General features: G+C 41.6%; 1 protein-coding gene across 2 annotated transcripts in view; it reads right to left on the reverse strand.

Moving 5' to 3' along the window:
- The window catches only part of Map4k5 (mitogen-activated protein kinase kinase kinase kinase 5), a 91,368-nt gene that overhangs the window by 12,330 nt on the left and 59,207 nt on the right, over nt 1–19,831 (reverse strand). For both annotated transcript variants that reach the window (XM_021178702.3, XM_085830402.1), the window contains 12 exons: nt 15,621–15,679; nt 14,497–14,564; nt 12,049–12,091; nt 11,394–11,550; nt 10,259–10,356; nt 9,734–9,775; nt 8,631–8,715; nt 7,453–7,532; nt 6,825–6,885; nt 2,316–2,430; nt 1,961–2,019; nt 178–281 (listed from right to left, as the gene is read on the reverse strand). In XM_021178702.3, coding sequence (XP_021034361.1) covers nt 178–281; nt 1,961–2,019; nt 2,316–2,430; nt 6,825–6,885; nt 7,453–7,532; nt 8,631–8,715; nt 9,734–9,775; nt 10,259–10,356; nt 11,394–11,550; nt 12,049–12,091; nt 14,497–14,564; nt 15,621–15,679 — 971 coding nt within the window. The remainder of the gene's footprint in view (nt 1–177; nt 282–1,960; nt 2,020–2,315; nt 2,431–6,824; nt 6,886–7,452; nt 7,533–8,630; nt 8,716–9,733; nt 9,776–10,258; nt 10,357–11,393; nt 11,551–12,048; nt 12,092–14,496; nt 14,565–15,620; nt 15,680–19,831) is intronic.

Below are 19,831 nucleotides of genomic sequence, written 5' to 3' on the forward strand. Positions count from 1 at the left end.
AGGCTTATTAAGTAACGGGAAGTTATAGAGAAGATATTACTAAGAACATAAAATATAACACACGCACTTCCTACTAACTCTCAGGGTCTGCTCCTCATAGTAGTAATTCCAGCTTTAGCCAACTGGAGTTATGCACAGTGCTTTCTCAAGGAAAAACTGTAAGAGAGCCACATGTACCTTTATCAGCATGAACTTCTGCATCGGCTCATACCACTGAAGCAGAACGATGCCAGACTGCAAAGCTCCGCAGAGGTACTTGTGTCCCGTGTAAGGGTTTCTAACTGAAAAGAAAGAAAAACAATCCTAGCCACACACACATCACTGAATTTCTTTTGGTGAGAAAGTATCATTAGGTTAGGTAAAGTGACTTTTCTTTTTAGACAGGGTCTCACTGTGTAGCTCTGGCTGGTCTGGAACTCGCCTGGAACTCACAGAGTGCTGGGATTATAGACGTGCACTATTTCACTCAGCTTGTGACTTATTTTTTAATGAAGACAGTTGCTGGCATGAGGAAATCCTAGCAACATGTGATGTGAATCAATAGATTTATGAATCTATCTTGCTGGACCATCCTTTGACTCAAACCTACAAAAATTCATATTGGTCTGTCTTTCTCCCAGTGACTGCCATCGACCACAGCACCCAGTGGTTACGTGAGCAGGTACTTGCTCTGAGTTCTGCAGAACTGCATCAAGTCTTCAGACTGCAGGCTTCTAGACCTTTCAGAGCCATAGATCTTGGGATGATAGCACATGATTCTCATTAATTCTCCCTAGGAAGCTGAAATGAGCTTAACCTGTATACATATAGGAGGATTTCTGGTAGTTAGATAGAAGCCAGCATTTCTCAGGAACTTGTGAAACTAGTTCTCACCTGCCAGAAGGAGCCATTTCCTTTCCCTCTGGCAAAGGGACATATGGCTACCTGTGGTGCGTGTGAGCATGTCAGTTAGCAAAGGCTTGAATAAATCATGGTAGTTCCGCAGATGACACTACTTGGTGACAAATCACTTGGTTTGTGTACGTACAAGGTTAAATCACCTAGTGATACATACACTATGAAGTGACATGTGACTGTAGCCAGAGCACATTGTAGATGAGTACTTTGTCCTACAGAGTCTCTTTTCATGAGGATAAATATGAAAGCTCACTGACCAGGCAAACCAACAACTCCCAGACGTTAGAAGTTCAAGGTTTAAGAGACTGGGCCTAGATCTGAGTCTAGGTTCTGTTGCTCCCTGTGACATAGTGTCAAGCACTATTTAAGGAGTAGGAGCAACAGGTCTGTCGTAAGGACTGTACCACTGCTTCAAGCCCATCCTCTAATACTCCTCTCAGAAAAACCCGCTAAACCCCTGGAATCTTCGGAATGCCATGCTTGAACCTCCCATCCTGCCTTACATCTAACAGTGTAACTTAGGTGGGGCCATCGACACCAGAGAATTTTAGTATGAGAAGCTGGTCCTGCCAGAGAGACCAACAGTGTGGGGGCTTTGGCTCCTTTAGCATCAGTTAGTCACTAGATGGGTTGGAAATGAGATTACCTATGTGGGTAACCTCACACCTTCATGATGCAGCCCCAGTAAAGTCTGAATGCTTGAACCAACACCTGACTGGCAGTGTTATGTGAGCCGCCACCCAGCCACACCATGAGGGACAATAGGATGCCATACTGCAGCAGCACCATGCCTTGTGGTCCTGTCTCTGCCTCCTGCTCCCCTTCACACAGCTGTGCACTATCCTGTAGTCACGATTGTGGGCATCACACTTGTCAGTGACTTCTGGAGTCCTTCCAGCAGTTGCTGAATTTGGGGTAGTCTGGGGTTTGTGTGGACCACGCTATCCGCAGCCGGTTAAACTCCCACACTGACTTTTCCTCTTATTGACACTATGAGATTCTTCAAGTAATTTGAAAGATATTGAACGTTCTAACCATCAAGTTTGAGAAGGCATTTACTCACCTATGCAGCATTTGTGGCAGCCTTTTGTATCGGGAATCTTTGTTGTTAAGGCAAATTTTCTGAAATATAAGACATTATGAATGGACTCTATTGTGGTTGCATATGGTGACATATGAACCACTACACCAGAATCAAACAGGAAAGGGCTTAAAAATAAATCACCCTGGACTCTGACTTTATAAAATAAAGAATTTGTTATAAAACTTCCATATGATTTCCATGTATGAATTATTTGTAGTCTGGATGACATGTAAATTAAGAAAAGGAAGCTGTTTCACTAGACAAGAACACTGGCAGCTTAAAAAGAACACACACATACTCTCACCCCCAGTAGGATCTAAATGGTATGCTGTACCTTGGCAGAATGCGGTCAGGAAACCTGTGAGTTTGGATGTGGGCGGCTAAGCCTGGCTTTTTGGCTTGTTCAAACAAAGCAATAAGGTTGTGAGAGTAGAGCTGAAAGGTTTTTCCTGTGGAAAAGAAAGAAGTTACTTTTACTATAGTAAATTCATTAGAAAAAGACAATTTTCAAGTAAAAGAAAATGCAAGTAGCTGGGCACGGTGGTGCACGCCTATAGACCCAGGAATCAGGAGGTGGAGGTGGAGGCAGAGGCAGGTGGATCTCTGTGAGTTCAAGGCCAGCCCAACTCTACATGGTGAGTTCCAGGACAGCCAGGGCTACATAGTAAAGCCCTGTTTAAAAAACAAACAAACAAACAGACAGACAAACAAACAAACACAAAACAACAACAACAACAAAACCTGCCAAAAAGAAAAAAAAGTGCAATTACCTTCTAAGGAGGCGAGTCCAGTAAGGTTCAAGGACCAAGCAAAACAGAAAAACATGCAAAACACAACAAACAGACTTGGTTAGTGTTATTTTGAAAGTAATGGATAAACTTATTTTTAAGCAAGTGGGTAATTCTGTTCAGACATGTTTGACAAATCGGTAATGTAGGAAGAATAAATGTCATCTGCTTGATCCTTGTGGAGGCGGAGAGACTGCTAAGCACTCTGCACACGCGTGTTACAGCAGTTACAAGAGTAAGACAGACAGAAAAGTCTACAGTGCTGCGCTTAGCTCTCTGGAACAGGTTTATCTATCAGCGATCCACAGACTTATCTTCCATTAAAACTGTGAATAAAATTTAAATGCATAGATTGTAATAAAAGACAAAGTGAAATAAGCCAGTGCTATGAGCCCTAGTATAGTGATGGACGACCCACACAGCACACTGTAGCAGGTGATACGCATAAACACCACCTGATCCTAACAACACTTAGCCCCTTACCAGCAGAAACACACCACACAGGTATTTACCCTCACAACACTTTCTGTTTTCTCAGAAAAGAAACGTTCTGGCCAACACAGCCCTTTCTTTCCCCTCAACCTTTCTATTCACCCAGACTTGCTCTGATACTTAGGCTCTGTTTTAGGAGTAATTCTAACTGCATTATAGAAATGATTTCATAAAAAAACGATTCCATGCCATCCCATGTTATCTCATGAGAATATAAAGTGTACTATGTATGGTTTTAAAGCTATGTCTAATGATAAAAGTGGCAAGAATTAGAGATATTCTTCTACTGACAGAATCCAGAATTGCAGTTCACATGTAGCGGGAGGGACGGGGGAATAGGGAGGCCCAGGCTTGAGAGGCCATGGAAGCTTTCACAGTGATCTTAGGAGCCATGGCACTCATGGAGGTAAGGTAGAAGACAAGGAGAGAGAGGATCCTTCACCAAATTGGACCGCCTGGTCAAGGACATGAAGGTCAAGTTCCAGGGATGGGAGGCATCTGCCTGGTCTCCTTGCCACCAGGAAATCTGCGATCCCTGATTTTTCCTAGAGCATCCCTAAAGGATATGGTTCTAGAGATCCTGCCAGAGCAGAAGTGACTTGGGCAGTGGATTGGGCCAGCTTCAACGCTTTTGTTAGTACTGGGCACTAAATGGTCACACTGGTCTTGGTGTTACTTGCTCCAGGCAAGAGGTTGCTGCTGTCTGAGGGGACAATATCTTGGTTTTCACACTCTCCCTGTCCAGAGAGCACTTGGGGGGAAGACAGGCAAGGCCCACAGCGTCTCGTGCCCTGTGAGAGGCTCCTGTGGCTCTGTGCTGCTGCACCCCATCCCTGCTCCAGTGCCTGAGAAGCTGATGTTGCTCGGGGGTACTGGTGACTGTTGCACATCAGCTAGGGGCTGCACTCCACCCTGGGCAACTTCACCTCTGATGTCTTCTCCAAGATCTATAGCTACTTGGCCCCAGACCTGGAAAGAGACTGTGCTTACCACGTTTCTCTTTCAGGATTTCCCTGACTATCTGTGAAAACACACACCCACTCCAGTTCAGAGGACCCAGGCTCCTGCCCTGGTTCTATGTGGGTTTTTATGTAAGAAAAATAAAGTCTGGCAAAAACATTTAGAAGTCACTCAAATAGAATTGGGTTTATTTCTTTTCACAAGAGTAATATACGAATGTAAAATAAAAATAAAAAATGACAGGCTAATCATAATTAAAACCAAAGAGATTAAGTACTCTTGGGAGCAGCAGTTCTCAACGGGTGGGTCACAACCCCTGTAGGGGATAGAACGACCCTTTCACAGGGGTCACCTAAAACCATTGGGAAACACAGGTATTACATTATAACTAAGCAAAATCATAGTTAAGAAGTAGCAACAAAAATAATTTATGGTTCAAGGTCGCAATACGAGGGACAGTATGTGGTAGTTAGAATAGGTATGGCCCCCAAGGATTCACATGTGTGAATGCTTGGTCCATAGGGAGTGGCACTGTTAGGAGGTATGGTCTTGTTGGGGGATGTGGGTCACTGTGCAGGTGGCTCAGAGGTCTCATATAGAAGCTCAAGCTACACCTAGTGTGGAAGTGAGCATCCTTCTGGCTGCCTGTGGAACCCAGTCTCCTTGTGGCTGCCTTCTGCTCAAGACACAGACTTCATGGCTCCTCTAGCACCGTGTCTGCCTGGATGCTGTCATGCTTCCCTCCATGATGATAATGGACTAACTCTCTGAACTGTAATCTAGCCCCAATTAAATGTTAGCCTTTACAAGAGTTACTTTTGGACATGGTGTCTCTTCACAGAAATAAAAGCCTAAGATACTATATAAAAAGGGTCACAGCGTTGAGAAGGTTGAGAACCACTGCTTTATAGAACCCCCCCCCTCTTTCTTTCTTTCTTTTGTTTTTTTTTTTGTTTTTTGTTTTTTTGTTTTTCGACGTAGGGTTTCTCTGTATAGCCCAGGCTGTCCTGGAACTGACTTTGTAGACCAGGCTGGCCTTGAACTCAGAAATCCGCCTGCCTCTGCCTCCCAAGTGCTGGGATTAAAGGCGTGTACCACCATGCCCGGCTAGGCTCTCTGTTTCTTACAAGACATTTATACACAAGATTGTATTTTTCATAAACATTGTTATAGCTCAAATACAGATTCCTGAAGAAATAATAATTAGACATCTTGTACTACAAATCAAATCAATCAGTTAGCCTCCAGGTAGCTTTGTAAGTCTAATGGGTAAGAAAATATTGTTTGGTGGGTGTGGTAGTTTGACTAAAAATGGGTCCCATAGAACAACACTTGTATATATTGAACGCTTAGTCATTAGGGAGTGACACTATTTGAAAGGATTAGAAGGATTAGTCGGTTTGGCCTTATTACCCATGCCAGCTCTAGTCTCCTAGATGTAGCCCTCAGCTACTGATCTGGTGCCTTCCTGAATGCTGCCGTGCTCCCTGCTGTGGTGGTAATCAACTAAACCTCTGAAACTGTAAGGCAGACCCCAGCTGATTGTCCTCTCTTTATAAGAGTTGTTTTGGTGATGGTGTCTCTTCACAGCAACAGAACAGCGAGTAAGACACTGGATAAGAACTACAAGACAAAAGTCTAAAGGTATGGTAACATATCTGATACTTTCATTACCACCAGCTACCAAAAAACCTGACAATGCTAAAATCAGAACAGGTTGTTCTGGAATCACCTTGTTTAGATAAGCTTTGTGTGCTTGTGTGCTTGTGTGTGTGTGTGTGTGTGTGTGCTTGTGTGTGTGTGTGTGTGTGAGTGCTGGCATGTATGACCCCATGTATTGAGTAGGCTAGAGATCAATACTGAATGCTGTTCTTTAGTCAATGTCTCTCTTGTTAATGAGATAGGTTCTCTTCCTGGTCTGGAACTCACCTCCCAGGCTAGGTTTGCTGGTTAGTGAGCCCAAGGAGCCTCCTGCGTCTGCCTCCCTACTACTGGAATTACAAGTGTGCATCACACCTGGCTCTTTACATGGATGCTGGGGACAGAACACAGGCCCCCATGCTTGCTGTAAAGCACTCTACAGACTGAGCTATCTATCACCCCAGACCCCTGGGTGAGAAGGTCCAGTCTAAGGTACTTTATATTGATCCAGAATAACACTTGTATAAGACTTTGTAATTTAGCACTGCAATGTTATTTCACTTAACCCTCACAACCACCTCATGAGACTTTTGTTGATGTTTTTTGTTTTTAATGTCACTGTTCTGTTTTGATAATTAAGAAAATTGAGGCTAAGAATGGGTGGTTTGCTAGAGTTCATGGAGAAAGGAGGTAGCTTGACCCTCTGCTTCCTCCAGCTACACTGCTAACACTCAAAGGAAGGCAAACAGAGTGCAGCCAGCAATGTTAGAAGTTGTGGAAGGAAATGGGCTCAGCAGATCATCATGTTCCCCTCCCTCTGTGTCCAGATGCAGGAAGGGGGCTGGGAAATGTAGCCCTCACAGAAGACCCAATCCTTTTTCAAACAACAAACTGCATCGTCATACAGTCTACACTAAAATTACATTTCTCTGCTTGCCTATGGTTTTCACCATCATGCATACCTGATAATGACATCAGTGTATTATTGATGACGTAGAGCCATGTACATTTCCGTGGAAATAACTGAAAGGAAGAAGCAGCAGATTACTGTAACAGTAAGGCATGCACATTCTCCTCTTACCCTGGCCCCCAGTCCCCGACAGTGAAGGTGTCACTGGGGATGGGACTCGGAGCCAGAGCATGGGCTTCCTCCCATGCACAGGGCCCTAGGCTTGATCCCCAGCACCATGCAAAACAAAACAAGTGGTACTATAAAATCCTTTCTTTGTGGAAACAAAATCAACACAGACGTGAAGACAGTACCATGTTACCCCTTTAAATATTTAAACAATGAAAATTAAGACTAGAGCTCATACAAACAGATTTCAAACTATGATACTTTTGTCCAATTTGCTCAAACTAATTCTTTAAGTTAAAATTCTTGGGACTGGAGAGATGGCTCAGTGGTTAAGAGCACTGACTGCTCTTCCAGAGGTCCTGAGTTCAAATCCCAGCAACTACATGATGGCTCACAGCCATCCGTAATGAGATCTGATGCCCTCTTCTGGTGTGTCTGAAGACAACCACAATGTATTCATATAAATAAATAAATAAATAAATCTTTGATCTTTAAAAAAAAATTCTTATTACCTGTTCCATAGTTGCTTCATGTAGCTCATTGAGGTTCAATGTGTAAATACCATCTTCAGTTCCAAAGATAATGTACTGATCTACAATAGCAAGTTACCAGACTTTATTATCATTGTCTGAAATTGTTTACTCAGATAAGGGCTATATGTAGTGATATTTAGCATGAGTTGGCTACACATTCACAATAACTTTCTAACATTCACGCCCCCATGTTTCTCTCTCATGGTTTAAAATGTAAATCTATGCTGTGTAAGACTTCACTGTCATGCTACCTCTCAAATGAAATTTTAAACTGTTGTTTGAGTGGCAAGTCACTCTGCAAGTCACTCCAAATACTCAAAAATGCAAATATGATCCATGACATAGCACAAGTAACGAACATATTTCTTGTTCAGATGTTGGTTTCTAAATATCATTACCACTAAAAAGAAGCAGAGTTTCTGCAAGGAGACTAATTCTTCCTCTGAGGAAGGTAAGTGTGAAACAGAAAGGGAAGTGAGGGACTGTCCCCATGCTGAAGGACACAGCCACCGACATTCCCTACAAATCCTGGGAAGATCAAAGTGTCAGAATGAGTCACTGTGACAGATGCATCTTCCGAACACGAACACATGAATCAATCCAACAGGACTGATGTGGAATTTTAAAATGAATATTAGATTGGAGAAACTAAAATGGTGGAGGCAGTGAAACAGAAATATCAATAAGTTTCCTGATTTTTTTTTTTTTTTTTTTGGTGTCTGTGATAGTGTCCCAGTCTACTGCAGACTAGTCTTGAATTACATCTTCCCTATGCGTGCCCACTTGTGCCCCCAAGCCAATCTATGAGCACAAAGTCCCTTTAACCCTAAGTATTTTAGCATGTTTCTTTTGTTGCTAACAAGTTTTATACAGCACAGAGCACTGAGACAACACCGTCCCGCGCCTGTAGACTTCAATGGCATTACAAACAATGGCTGTGACAGCTTGTTAGCTTCCTCACAGGACAGCTCCTAGACACTGTTCAACTTTAATGGTCTTAAATAGAAGCCTACCTAAGTAATTAGCTTGTCATGGGTTCCTACACCATAATTTTAAAGTTAACAACTTCAATTCACTAATTATAAAGATCTTCCCTACAATAAGTATTTTACAGGAGGTATATACACACACATATATATATAATTCAGAAATCATACCTTTTGTATCAGGGTGTATCCAGGATGTTGCACAATTAATTTTCAAAGGGCAGCCATCAAATACTTTTGAAAAACATGCTCCCATCTTTATAAAGAAAGAAAGATGGCTTATTTCAGTATGTAATTTTCATATTTCTAGAAAATCATGCAATGCCAAATTTTTTGAAGAAAATTTGTGGTTTTACCTCAATACAAAATACAACTTTTTAATACAGTTAGAATTTTTTTCTCCCAAAAGTGATGGTCCTCCCTTTCTTTCCATTTTAGAGTCAACGTATCAAATTTATCAAACATCTCCATATTTAACGAGCTGCATGGACTTTAAGTTATTACTTCAGGACTAACTTTATGAAAGTGAAATCATATTTGATTCCTTCAGCATCACTGCAGTGGTAAGAACTGCAGTGTAATTCCACAATGCATGCAACAGACAAAAGACCGAGTTTATATCCTAGCTATGAACTGACTCAGAGCCTGACTCATGGAGCATCCTGTTGACATGATTAGGAGAACAACTCACAGACACGTCTTGCCATAAGATGACATAGTAAGTGCGAACCCAAGCTTCCTTTTGTTTTCTATTGTGCACATTATTTGACAGAAAGAAGGCCCAAATTAAAATGAAGCTGGTGTTTGGATACTAATCTGAGAACCCACTGCCAGAGTTTATAAATTCTCAAGTTTGTTTTTCTTTTCGTTCTTGCTTTTCTCTCTGCCCCCTCCTCACTCCTGCCTCTCTCCATCCCTGACCTTATCCTCTGCCTCCTCCTCCTTTGATATCTGACTGCACAGATGTAGTCTGGAACTCACTGTGTGGGCCAGGCTGACTTTGAATCTATCATCTTTCTGCCTTAGCATTACAGAATGCTAAGATTATATACAGACCTGCTATTACATCCAACTTGGCCTCTACATTTTAACCACTGCACTCAAATTGGGGTCAAATTGTGATCAGACTACAGCACACTCATATCTATCTTCCAACGTTATATTTATAAAATCCTTTTAGTGGCTGAATGTACTTGACAGGAAATCTACTTCTACTGTTTCTAAAGAGATTAAAAAAAAAATCAGCAAATAGGTCTCATGAAAACAGTCCTTACCAGTACTTTTGGGGTGGGTGGAAGGCCATTGATGGTTGGTTTCTGTGGGAAAAAAAATTAAGTAATTTTTTTTTTTTTGGTAATTTTTAATAGTAAGAAAGCTTAGGTTTAAAATAAAATGTAAACTACTTACTATTTCAGTTATTATATATAATACTTGATTTAAAATTATTTTTAGATTATATATATGGATGTTTTGCTTGTGTATATAATACACGCATATATATGCACCTATATGTGCACCACGTGTGTGCCTGGTGCCCATGGAGGCCCAAAGAAGGTGTCAGATTCCCCTGGGACTGAAAGCTGTCACATGGTGGGTATGGGACTCGAGCCCAGGCCCTCTGGAAAAGCTGCTCTCATCAGCTGAGCCGTCTCTTTATACACATAAAAGAAACAGAGAGTGCCTGTGCTTTCTCCATGACTGCAAACTTCGGAGCCCACACCACATGCTCAACTTTAGTTACTTGGGTTCTCATCCTTGCTACGAGTTGTAAGTCATGTCTGCGCAGCCGCTGTACTCACGGGGAAGTCCCGCCTCTCCTTTTTCCGGGGTAACTGCGGAGCTTGTGCGGATCCCTCTGTATTTTCACTGATCAGTTTTGAAATACCATCACCATTTCCTAAGGGAACCACGGTTAAAGTTGAATGAGCACACAAAGAACATTCTGTGAAAAATAACTTCTCTTTGCCCCCATTATTTCCCTTCCTCTTGGGTGAGTGTGGGAGCACGCTGGTTTCTGTCGGGTGAGTTAATTTATCCCCAGTGCTGCCCTCCAGACTCGTAGGCTGCACTGCATCCTTAGTGATGCTCTTCAGTTATGACAAACACATTGTGAACACAAAGAACATCTATCCTACTGACAGTGGTACTTGACATCTTTCCCAACAGAAACCAACCTACGTGCTCAGTCCTCCCTCAGATACCACTCCTTCAGCATGTTAGACTGCTTCAAACATGGTTCAGATGATAGTGTATTTGCTCAATCCTTATTCTCCAGGAATGTCTAAGCACAGTAGACATTGCAGCACTCCCTCCTGTAAGCTCCTCAAACTCTTTAGCACTCTCCAATAACCCACCTCACTATTCTCTATCCTCACCTCACAGAACTGCCAGGGCTCTGCTAAGTACAGTTATTGTTTTAGGAAACACTACACACCTGCCGCTCCTTTCTTCCCTCCATCATATTAATTTTTTTAATTAATTACAGAGACCTGTCTTACTTACTATGATGTTTAGGCTGGTCTCTGTCCCTGGAGTACTGGGTGACAGGCAAGCATCAGCATACACAGCCACCTTTTATAATGTTATATGTATATGGGCATAACTTCTGTCAAGCTTCTAACCTCCCAGAGGGAAGAACATGGGTTCTTCCTCTGGATCCTATATTTACTAAGTGGCTGAATGAGGTGGAAATGGTCTGAACCTTTTACAGTCCACTTGTGCATAATTAAAACATAGAAACGAAGGTCTGAACTGCAAAAGGACTGACTGAAGAAAAGAGATAGTCTTAGATCCAGGAGGAGAAGGGGTTTCCATCCTGTCTGTCTGACTCATCTAGGTCACAGGGTCTGGGATGCTGTGTACTCTAGGGATGCTGGGATGCGGTGTACTCCAGGGATGCTGGGATGCGGTGTACTCCAGGGATGCTGGTCGTACCTATAGAGGAGGACGTCTCTGCCACAGGAACACAACTTGGGCTACTCTGTCTTCTGAGGACCTGAGGTGCTCTCGTCTCCAGGTCAGGGCAACGTTTGATGGTTGATGATCTTTCTTCATCTGGGAGGCTGTCTTCAGGGTAACTGTTTACCCTCGGCTGATGACAAGAGGGTAAAAAGTATTCTTTAAAAGGTCACAGTAATCTTCAGCAAGGAACTCAAGTGAGTCACTGCCCAACACAACTATGAATTTAACATGAGGGTTTTAAAATGTGTCCCAACCCGAAATCATAAAACTTTTATAACCAATAAAATTATGCAAGCAGTTGCCATATATTTAACAAGTAGAAACTGACAAAGATGATGACTTAATGAAGAACGGTTAGATTGAAATGTCAAATTATAGTAATAAATGGTGATGATAAGTAAACTTTGTATCTCCTTCTATGCAGTCAGATACTATTCCAAATGAGTAAAACCCTATTTCTTTCTGGCATCTATTAAAGTATATTATTTCACATAAAATCACCTTTGCAATGTATCTCCTCCTTCTAAAGAAAATTAATAAACTTCAAAACCTGAACAGAGCCAATGAAATTATTTTTAAAATGTAATTATATAAAGGAGTTATTGTTCAAAACCCTTCAACAGCTTACCTTAGGAGGTAGCGGAGGTGGTATTGCACGCTTAGAGGTTGATCTAATCAAAGGAAAAGTGCAGTTTAGATGGTCACACATGGCTGGAACACAGATGACACATACCTATCACATACGCACACACACATTATCACATACGCACTGAGAGGCTTCCATCCCTAAGCCTGAGAGACAGACAGTGATGGCGACCTCTGACCCCACATTCTCGGACTCTAACAGAATAGCCACCGTAAAGAGGTACAAAGTCTTTTTCTATTCTACTGTACTTAATGTGTAATTTACATTAGATTAAGTTTACTAGAGATGTAAATCCAGGCTTTGGGTGTAGCTCAGGGGCAAGCACAGGGTTAGTGTGATCAGGGCTCTGGTTTTGTTTCCCAGCAACAGAACAAACAAACTAACCCTTCACTCTCCTGGAGCCTGTGGAGACCTGCTTGGAACAGATCTTCCAAAAGGCAAGTATGGGTCTGGAAGGTGATGGTGTAAGGCCCTTTGCTGGCAATAAGCAGGGTTGCAGAAACAAGGGAACATATAGACTCCTTTTATAACCCGAGGTGCTAGTGCTTGAGATGAAGTGGAATTTTACTTTGTCAAGAGATGCACTGATTGGTATAAATCAAAGAACAGTGCAGGGAGGCCTGGTGGCAACCCGACAGAGCCTGGGTGACCTGGGAGAGGTGACTCACGTGCGAGGGGGCAGGAACATGGTGCATGCCATACTCTAAGCTACCTTTTTGCTAACATGTTGTATATAGAATCCATGTCACACTGTATCCCTAAAGGATCTGAACTAATGAAAAGTGGACAAACAAAACCAGGTTGTGCATTTATAAAAAATTAAAATCAAACTCCCTCCCACCAAAGGTGGAGTATGAAGCACAATGCCTTTAATCCTAGCACCAAGATGGCAGAGGCAAGGTAGACTAGCGGCTCAAGGGCAGCCTGGGCTATATGATATCCTGCCTTAAAAAACCAAAAACCAAATGTCAACAACAGTCAAATGAAAATAAAAGCACACAAGAACAAAACAGCCAACAATGAAACTCAGAATTCTGGAGCCCATGGATGCATGTGCCTGCATGATTAACCCTTTGTTAGTCAAGGGAGGACCCTGAGACCGCTGACAAATGAACACTTGGAAGACCCACTGCGTCAGAACCTGCAGCTTAAGAGCTCCAGGTGAGTCGCTGGCAGATCAACGCCTGAGAGACAGTGACACTGCTCAATGGCCACGTACACTTCTCCAGAACCTTTCAGTGAAGTGGGAAGCTGCCGGGGTCTTTAGATCCCGTTCACTAAGACTGCTGGCAGGGGTTGGCAAACTTTTTGTAAGGGGCCAGATCTGAAATATTATGCACTTGAGATGGCATAGAGCAGTCACAGCTCTACCAGTATAAGGTGAAAGCAGTTATAAACGGTACATAAAGTGGTTGCTATGGTTGTATCCTAATAAATCTTGACTGACACTGACTTAATGCAATCTTTCCATAACAAAATTTCATTCTTTTATTTTTATCCATTCCAATATCCCTTTTTAATTTAAACTTTATTTATTAATTTTATGTGTATGTATGCACATGTATATATACATACACATACAAACACATACATATACACACACACCATATGTGCACAATTGCTTGCAGAGGCCAGAAGAGGGCATTGGCTTTTCTGAAAATGGAGCTATAGGAAGTTGCAAGCTGCCTGATGTGGTGCTAGGAAGTGAACCCAGGTCATTGGGGGGTGTGGTGGGCAGAGAGCAAGTGCTCTTAACTGCTGAGCCATCTCTCCACCCGCTTACCCCTCCCTATACTTCTCCACTCCTCTCTTCCCCAAATACCATTAATGATTAGACAGCAGCTAGCTCTGACCCACAGGGTACAGTCTGCCAACCTCAGCTCTATTTGCCTAATGCAGGGACCCAGAAGTCTACATTTTCAATGAATTCTCCAGGTAACTGAAATGCACAAACATGTAAACAAGTCAGTGACTCACTGAGGCCAGGCCCTCAATTCACTCACTGTTGAATAAAGACAGGTCTAGAATATGAAGAAACTACATTAGAGAAACAGAACGTGGGTTCCTGACCACCACTACAGCATTATTTTCCCATGACATCTGCTAATACATCATCATTACACACAATATATTCAGACCAGGAATGGTGGCAGATGCCTGCAAGTTCGAGGCCAAAGTGGCCTAACTAGGAAGTGCTAGGCAAGCCAGGGCTATATAACATGATCCTGTTGCAAAGCAAACAATTGAAAAACAAACCAAACCAACCAAACAAACAAACAAAATAGAAGAAAACAACCCCTCCCCCATACAACAGAGACCCATTGACATTTTTGTCAATAATGTAAGTCAGAGCTCTACACTGGTAACTTTAAGACAAATCTCCATCAGAGCTGTTCACATAATCAAATTATTAATTGGAAAGCACCTTACCTGCCTGTATTTACACCATCCACAAAAGGATTCCAATGTAATATAAAGTTTGACTCTGACGATAATCCCTGCGCAGGTCACAGTTTAGAGTGTTACTTTCACACATTAACATCACCCTTCCCATTTACTAATTACATACTAGACAAATAATCTGCTTCAAGAAAAACCTTATGTTGTGGCCGCTTGTTACCACAGCATCTAATCGGTTTTATGCCTCTACAATTTGTTTTGTCATTTGATACATTTAGATCAATGACTCATTATCATCTGATGGAAACTTAAGAACTTCCTTGTATCTACTAAATATAGCTCTCAATCTGACAAGTAAAGACAAAACAAAATAACCCACAAAAATTTTAATTATTTGCATAACTATGCCATCAGCCAAGACAATTAAATAATTCATTAAATGTGTATGGAAAATGCTGATGCATACAGAAACAAGCAATAAGAATGCCATTAAAATCCAGAAACTGTACTTGTATTGACTAAAAAACAAAAGAAAACAAGAACAACAAAAAGTAGACATTAAGGAACCTTCTAGGCCAATCTTAACAATATCATATTTATCTATTCCTATATATAAAGGATTAAATATATAGTTAATTTCAAAGTGATGCCACTTTGGTGTGATGACATATGCCTGTCACCCCAGTACTAGGCAGCTGAAGGAGGAGGACTGCAGCAATTGGTGGGCAGCCTGGGCTACATCACGAGTCCCCTCCCAAACCACAGACAATGCCAATGAAGCTATAGTAACAGACAGATGCTAGAACCCACAACAAGTGTTCCACTAACAGCCATGTGCCCAAGCCCACAGATAAACAGTAAAGCAATGCAAAAATGTGCTGAGAACTCAAGAGAACCAGTAAGTAACAGAGTTACGGGCTGAGTCCCAGTCGGAGTTCAGTAATTCATGTGCGTCCTTCAAAAGAACTGGGAGTAGTCAGGTGAGTGGGTCAAGCGACATGGCGGTAGCACCATCCAAGGGCCTATTCATCGATTTCTCACACTCCAGAGTGTGAGCTAGGTTAGGAAAGTTAATATGTGTAAGACTTTACTTCCTGAAATATATCTCATTCTAAGTTTTCTTAAACATGAAAATGGTTTAAAGTCACAGTTACCATTTCATCCCGGGCTTCTGTTTCTTTTCTCAGAGGAGGTTCAAATTGTAATTTGTCAACTGCAAAATATAGAACAGATATATAAGTGTACAAAAATATATATTCATAAAAGTTGTCATCGTATGCAGTTAACTTAGGGGATGAGATGAGAACGGCTACCACTGAGGAGGCAGAGAGGAAAAACTCTCTTATTCCTCCCACACAACACCTTTTTACTCACCCAGATAAAGGAACAATCAGAGATTTCCCCTATCTTCTAGGCTTAATTCTTGGCTGAAAGTAGGAAATTTAAAAAGTACTTTTGTATAAGAGAAAACGTTTAAAATTTATTGGAAGTAGATGACCAAAAAGAAAAAAGAAAAAAAAAAAGCTTCAAAGATCACAGATGCTGTTTGGAGATTTAGCAACAGCTCTGTGGTGGAGAAAACCTAGCAACATTCTGAGCAGATCATCTAAGGAGAACCAATGAGTGGTCAGAATGGTGCTCCTCATCTATGGCCGCACTCTGCTTACATGTTATTTGATCATGTTAGAATACTTTCAGATTTATTCCACAGATTCAAAAAGCAATTTCTTTTAGGTGAAATAGTCTATAATAGAGAAAGGTTTTCATTGCCTACTTAAAGCTATTATAATTAAAAAAAAATTTTATTAGATATTTTCTTCATTTAGATTTCAAATGCTATCCCAAAAGTCCCTTATACCCTCCCCCTGCCCTGCTCCCCTACCCACCCACTCCCACTTCTTGGCCCTGGTGTTCCCCTGTACTGGGGCATATAAAGTTTGCAAGAACTAAGGACCTCCCTTCCCAATGATGGTCGACTAGGCCATCTTCTGCTACATATGCAGCTAGAGACATGAGCTCTAGGGGTACACTATTATAATTTTAAAGAAATTTAAGAAATTAATGTGATTAAAAGGCCAAAGTTGTTTTTTCAACATTTACACATATATACATATAATATATAAATACAATCTTAGCTCACGGCTGAAAGACTTTCAAATAAGAGCTAGTTGTATTTATCTTCAATACAAACCACTAACATAATTAGTTTTATGGAGCCAAATAGTAAATCATAAGCTTCCCTCCCCCCTCTTCTTCATTTTATTTTTTTAATGGCTGCCACCTAACCCAGGCTGGCCTGATATTCACTATGTTCGGCTTTGGCTGGCTTCCAACTCTGGGTCTTCCTCCCGCCTCAGACGCTTTAGTGCTCGGTGGGATAACAAGTGTGTACAACCATGTCTAGCTTAAAATTTTTGGCCCAAGAGAGGAAGATACTTCATAAAATGTCATCTACTTAAAACAATAATCTAAAATAAAAGCCACTATTCATTAATAACAGTTAACATAACCTAGAAATATTTTAGAAAAAAGATATTTGTTTTATGTGTATCAGTGTTTTGCCTCCAGGTATATATGGTGCTCACAAGAGTGTCTGGTGACCTTAGGGATCCACTGGAATTGGAGTTATAGGCAGCTGTGTATAGCTAGAAGATAGCACTGGAAGCAAGGGACAGCCTGCAACATTAGGACAGACATCTGAGATTCTGCCCAGAAGAACCTTGTATAAACAGTCTAGAGAAAAAGGATGGGAACCTTAAACGAGTTAGCTGGCCGCCAGGTAACTCATTCTTCAAAGGAAGAGGCCAAGATTTAGATGCTCAGTATGGTGTTAGGTTGCCCAAGATGCAAACAAACAAACACAAATTAAAAATTCTGGATGGAGTTGAAGGTAGAAAATAGGAATTAAAGACAGCTGAAGAAAAGAAGAAACAAAGACAATATAGGTGATCAGCAGACAGGAACTTTAAAGACGTATCATAAGAGGACTTAAGAGAGAGAGAGAGAGAGAGAGAGAGAGAGAGAGAGAGACACTGCGTGAGCAGACAATCTCAGCACAGAAACTGAAATTATATGTCTAAGTATGTGTTTATATGTATACATGTAATCTGCACATGACTAAAATTTACGTATGAAAATTACTGTACCTGACATAAAGCTCACTGAATGGCTTAAAAGCAGAGTGGACACAGGAACAAGTTCCTGACATGGGTGGATGTGAAGGCATGACAAAAGGACAAAGCTGTAGTCATCTATGAAATCAAGTGTGCTCACACTTAACACAAGACTAACACTTGTGCAGAGCAGAGACCATCAGACATTTCAAAGGAACAGCAGCCAAACTTGATGAAAACCATGTATCCATCCGTACACCTAAGGAGCGTAGTGAACACCAGGCAGACAAGAGAACCTGAGTCCAATTGTGTAAAATTGGATATGCTAAATGCAGCTTAGCTATGTGCCTGTGATAGATGCAGAAACTTGAGCCAGGGGCAGCATTTCCTGATGGAAGTTTAATAGGCTTCACTGTCATTCAGGCAAAGGAAATAAGAAAACACTTTAGACTGTGGACATGTAAAGAGCTTGTAAAGTCTACTCAACTTGTCTTAAAAACCAAACCAAACCAAACCAAAACCAAACCAAACCAAACCAAACCAAACCAAAAACAAAGGCCAGCGGTTCACCAAGTCATCCTTTTGCCTCAAACTTGTGAATTCTGAGGTTGTGTTATACACTACTAATATGACTATCTCTTGGTCAGAGAGAGGGGGCGGGGGATCTTTCCTGGTATTCGACATCTGGGAGGACAAACACAAATCCAAATGCAAAGGCCGGAAGGAACATAATTCCTCCCAAGGACATTCTGCATGTGTCACGTTTCATGTAATGAGTACTCTCTCTGAGCTCCACGGCTCTCTGAGAAACCGCTCTTTAAGTCAGACTGTCAGGAACCTCCTGGGTAAAGTCTTGCTCATTACAGTGAATCACTGTATTATGTCTGGAAGATCTAAGTCACTGACTCAAATGCAATGCAGACACCAAGCTTCAAATGAAGGCACTCCTAAGCACAGGGCCCAGCTGCAGGAAGGAGGCTTCAGTCTACTTCCACGGCAGACCCAGAGCTCCCCTGCCACACACACACTGCTTCACTCTGAGTCACCTCAATCCTAATTCTACTCCCCCTCTTCTACTGCTTCATTAGCTGTGATGCCGCGTGGGTTTTACGGTACGTTTTATACCACTACAAGGAATAAATGAATAGAAACTTGTTGGACTATTTCTTTATCCCTGGTCAGTTTAGCACAGGATGTTAAGGTTTCAATGTGAAATGTCATGAAAATCCATGTGCTAAGGTTGGTTGCCAGCCGATGGGCTCATAGGGCCGTGTTCTCAGAATGGATTAATTCAAGGTTGAGTTATAAATGGAAAGGCTTCTGGGAGATGACAGAGAGATAAGAGGTGGGGCCTAACTGACGGTGGTGGGTCTTTGGGGACTGTGCATTGTCTCAGGTCAGCTCATCTTACTTTCTCTGATTTCTCATCCCATGTGATTAACAGCTTTCTTCCATGATGAACCTCAGTTAGACTGTTCTGCCTCAGTACAGGCCCAGAAACAATAGCGTCAAGAGCCAAAACAAATCTTTCTTCCTTTGTTTGCCTCAGACTCTGTTATATCAACAACCAGGCTCAAAAGTTATTCATGTCTACTAAAAATATATAGAAGGAATACACAGAGTGATCATAATACAATACAAAGTCACTAGAAGATGGGTGTGTTGTAGTATACTCAGAAAGCTTTCACTTATCTGTATTCCTATGCAATGGTGTGGACGCCTCTCACAGATATGGCTAAAGTAAGGGGTCCACTGTGTTAAGCTATTTGTCTAAAAGTCAAGAGCTGCTCAAAAGGAACCTATGTGACAGGGATCAGAATATTGATTAATCTAGATTCAGGGTGGGGGTACACAATGGAAGGGTACTGAGTGTGGCAGAGCATGGTGAAGTCTGAGACTGTGACGAGGTTCTGCAGTGAGTCATGGGCAGTCCACATGCGTGGATGTATATTTAAATTTTACCATGTGTAACATTTAAGATTTGATCATTTATTATATGTAAGATACCAGCTCAACTTAAAAAAACTGAAGCAAAAGCCAGAATAGAACTGAAATCTATTGAGCAAGCAAGAACAGAGCCATAAAACATTCCAGTGTCTCTAAAATTGTAAATGTTTAAATGTGAAGACAGAAGAAAATCATCAGTAACGATTCCTACTTCTAAGGCATACTCTATGAAAATATAAGCACCCTGCACACTCATGGAAAACCTAAATCTTGGCTATCTCCAAAAAACAGAACAACTCCCCCCA

This window comes from Mus caroli, unplaced genomic scaffold (assembly GCF_978045245.1).
Source record: "Mus caroli unplaced genomic scaffold, Mus_caroli_1 scaffold_14, whole genome shotgun sequence".
NCBI lineage: Eukaryota > Metazoa > Chordata > Mammalia > Rodentia > Muridae > Mus > Mus caroli.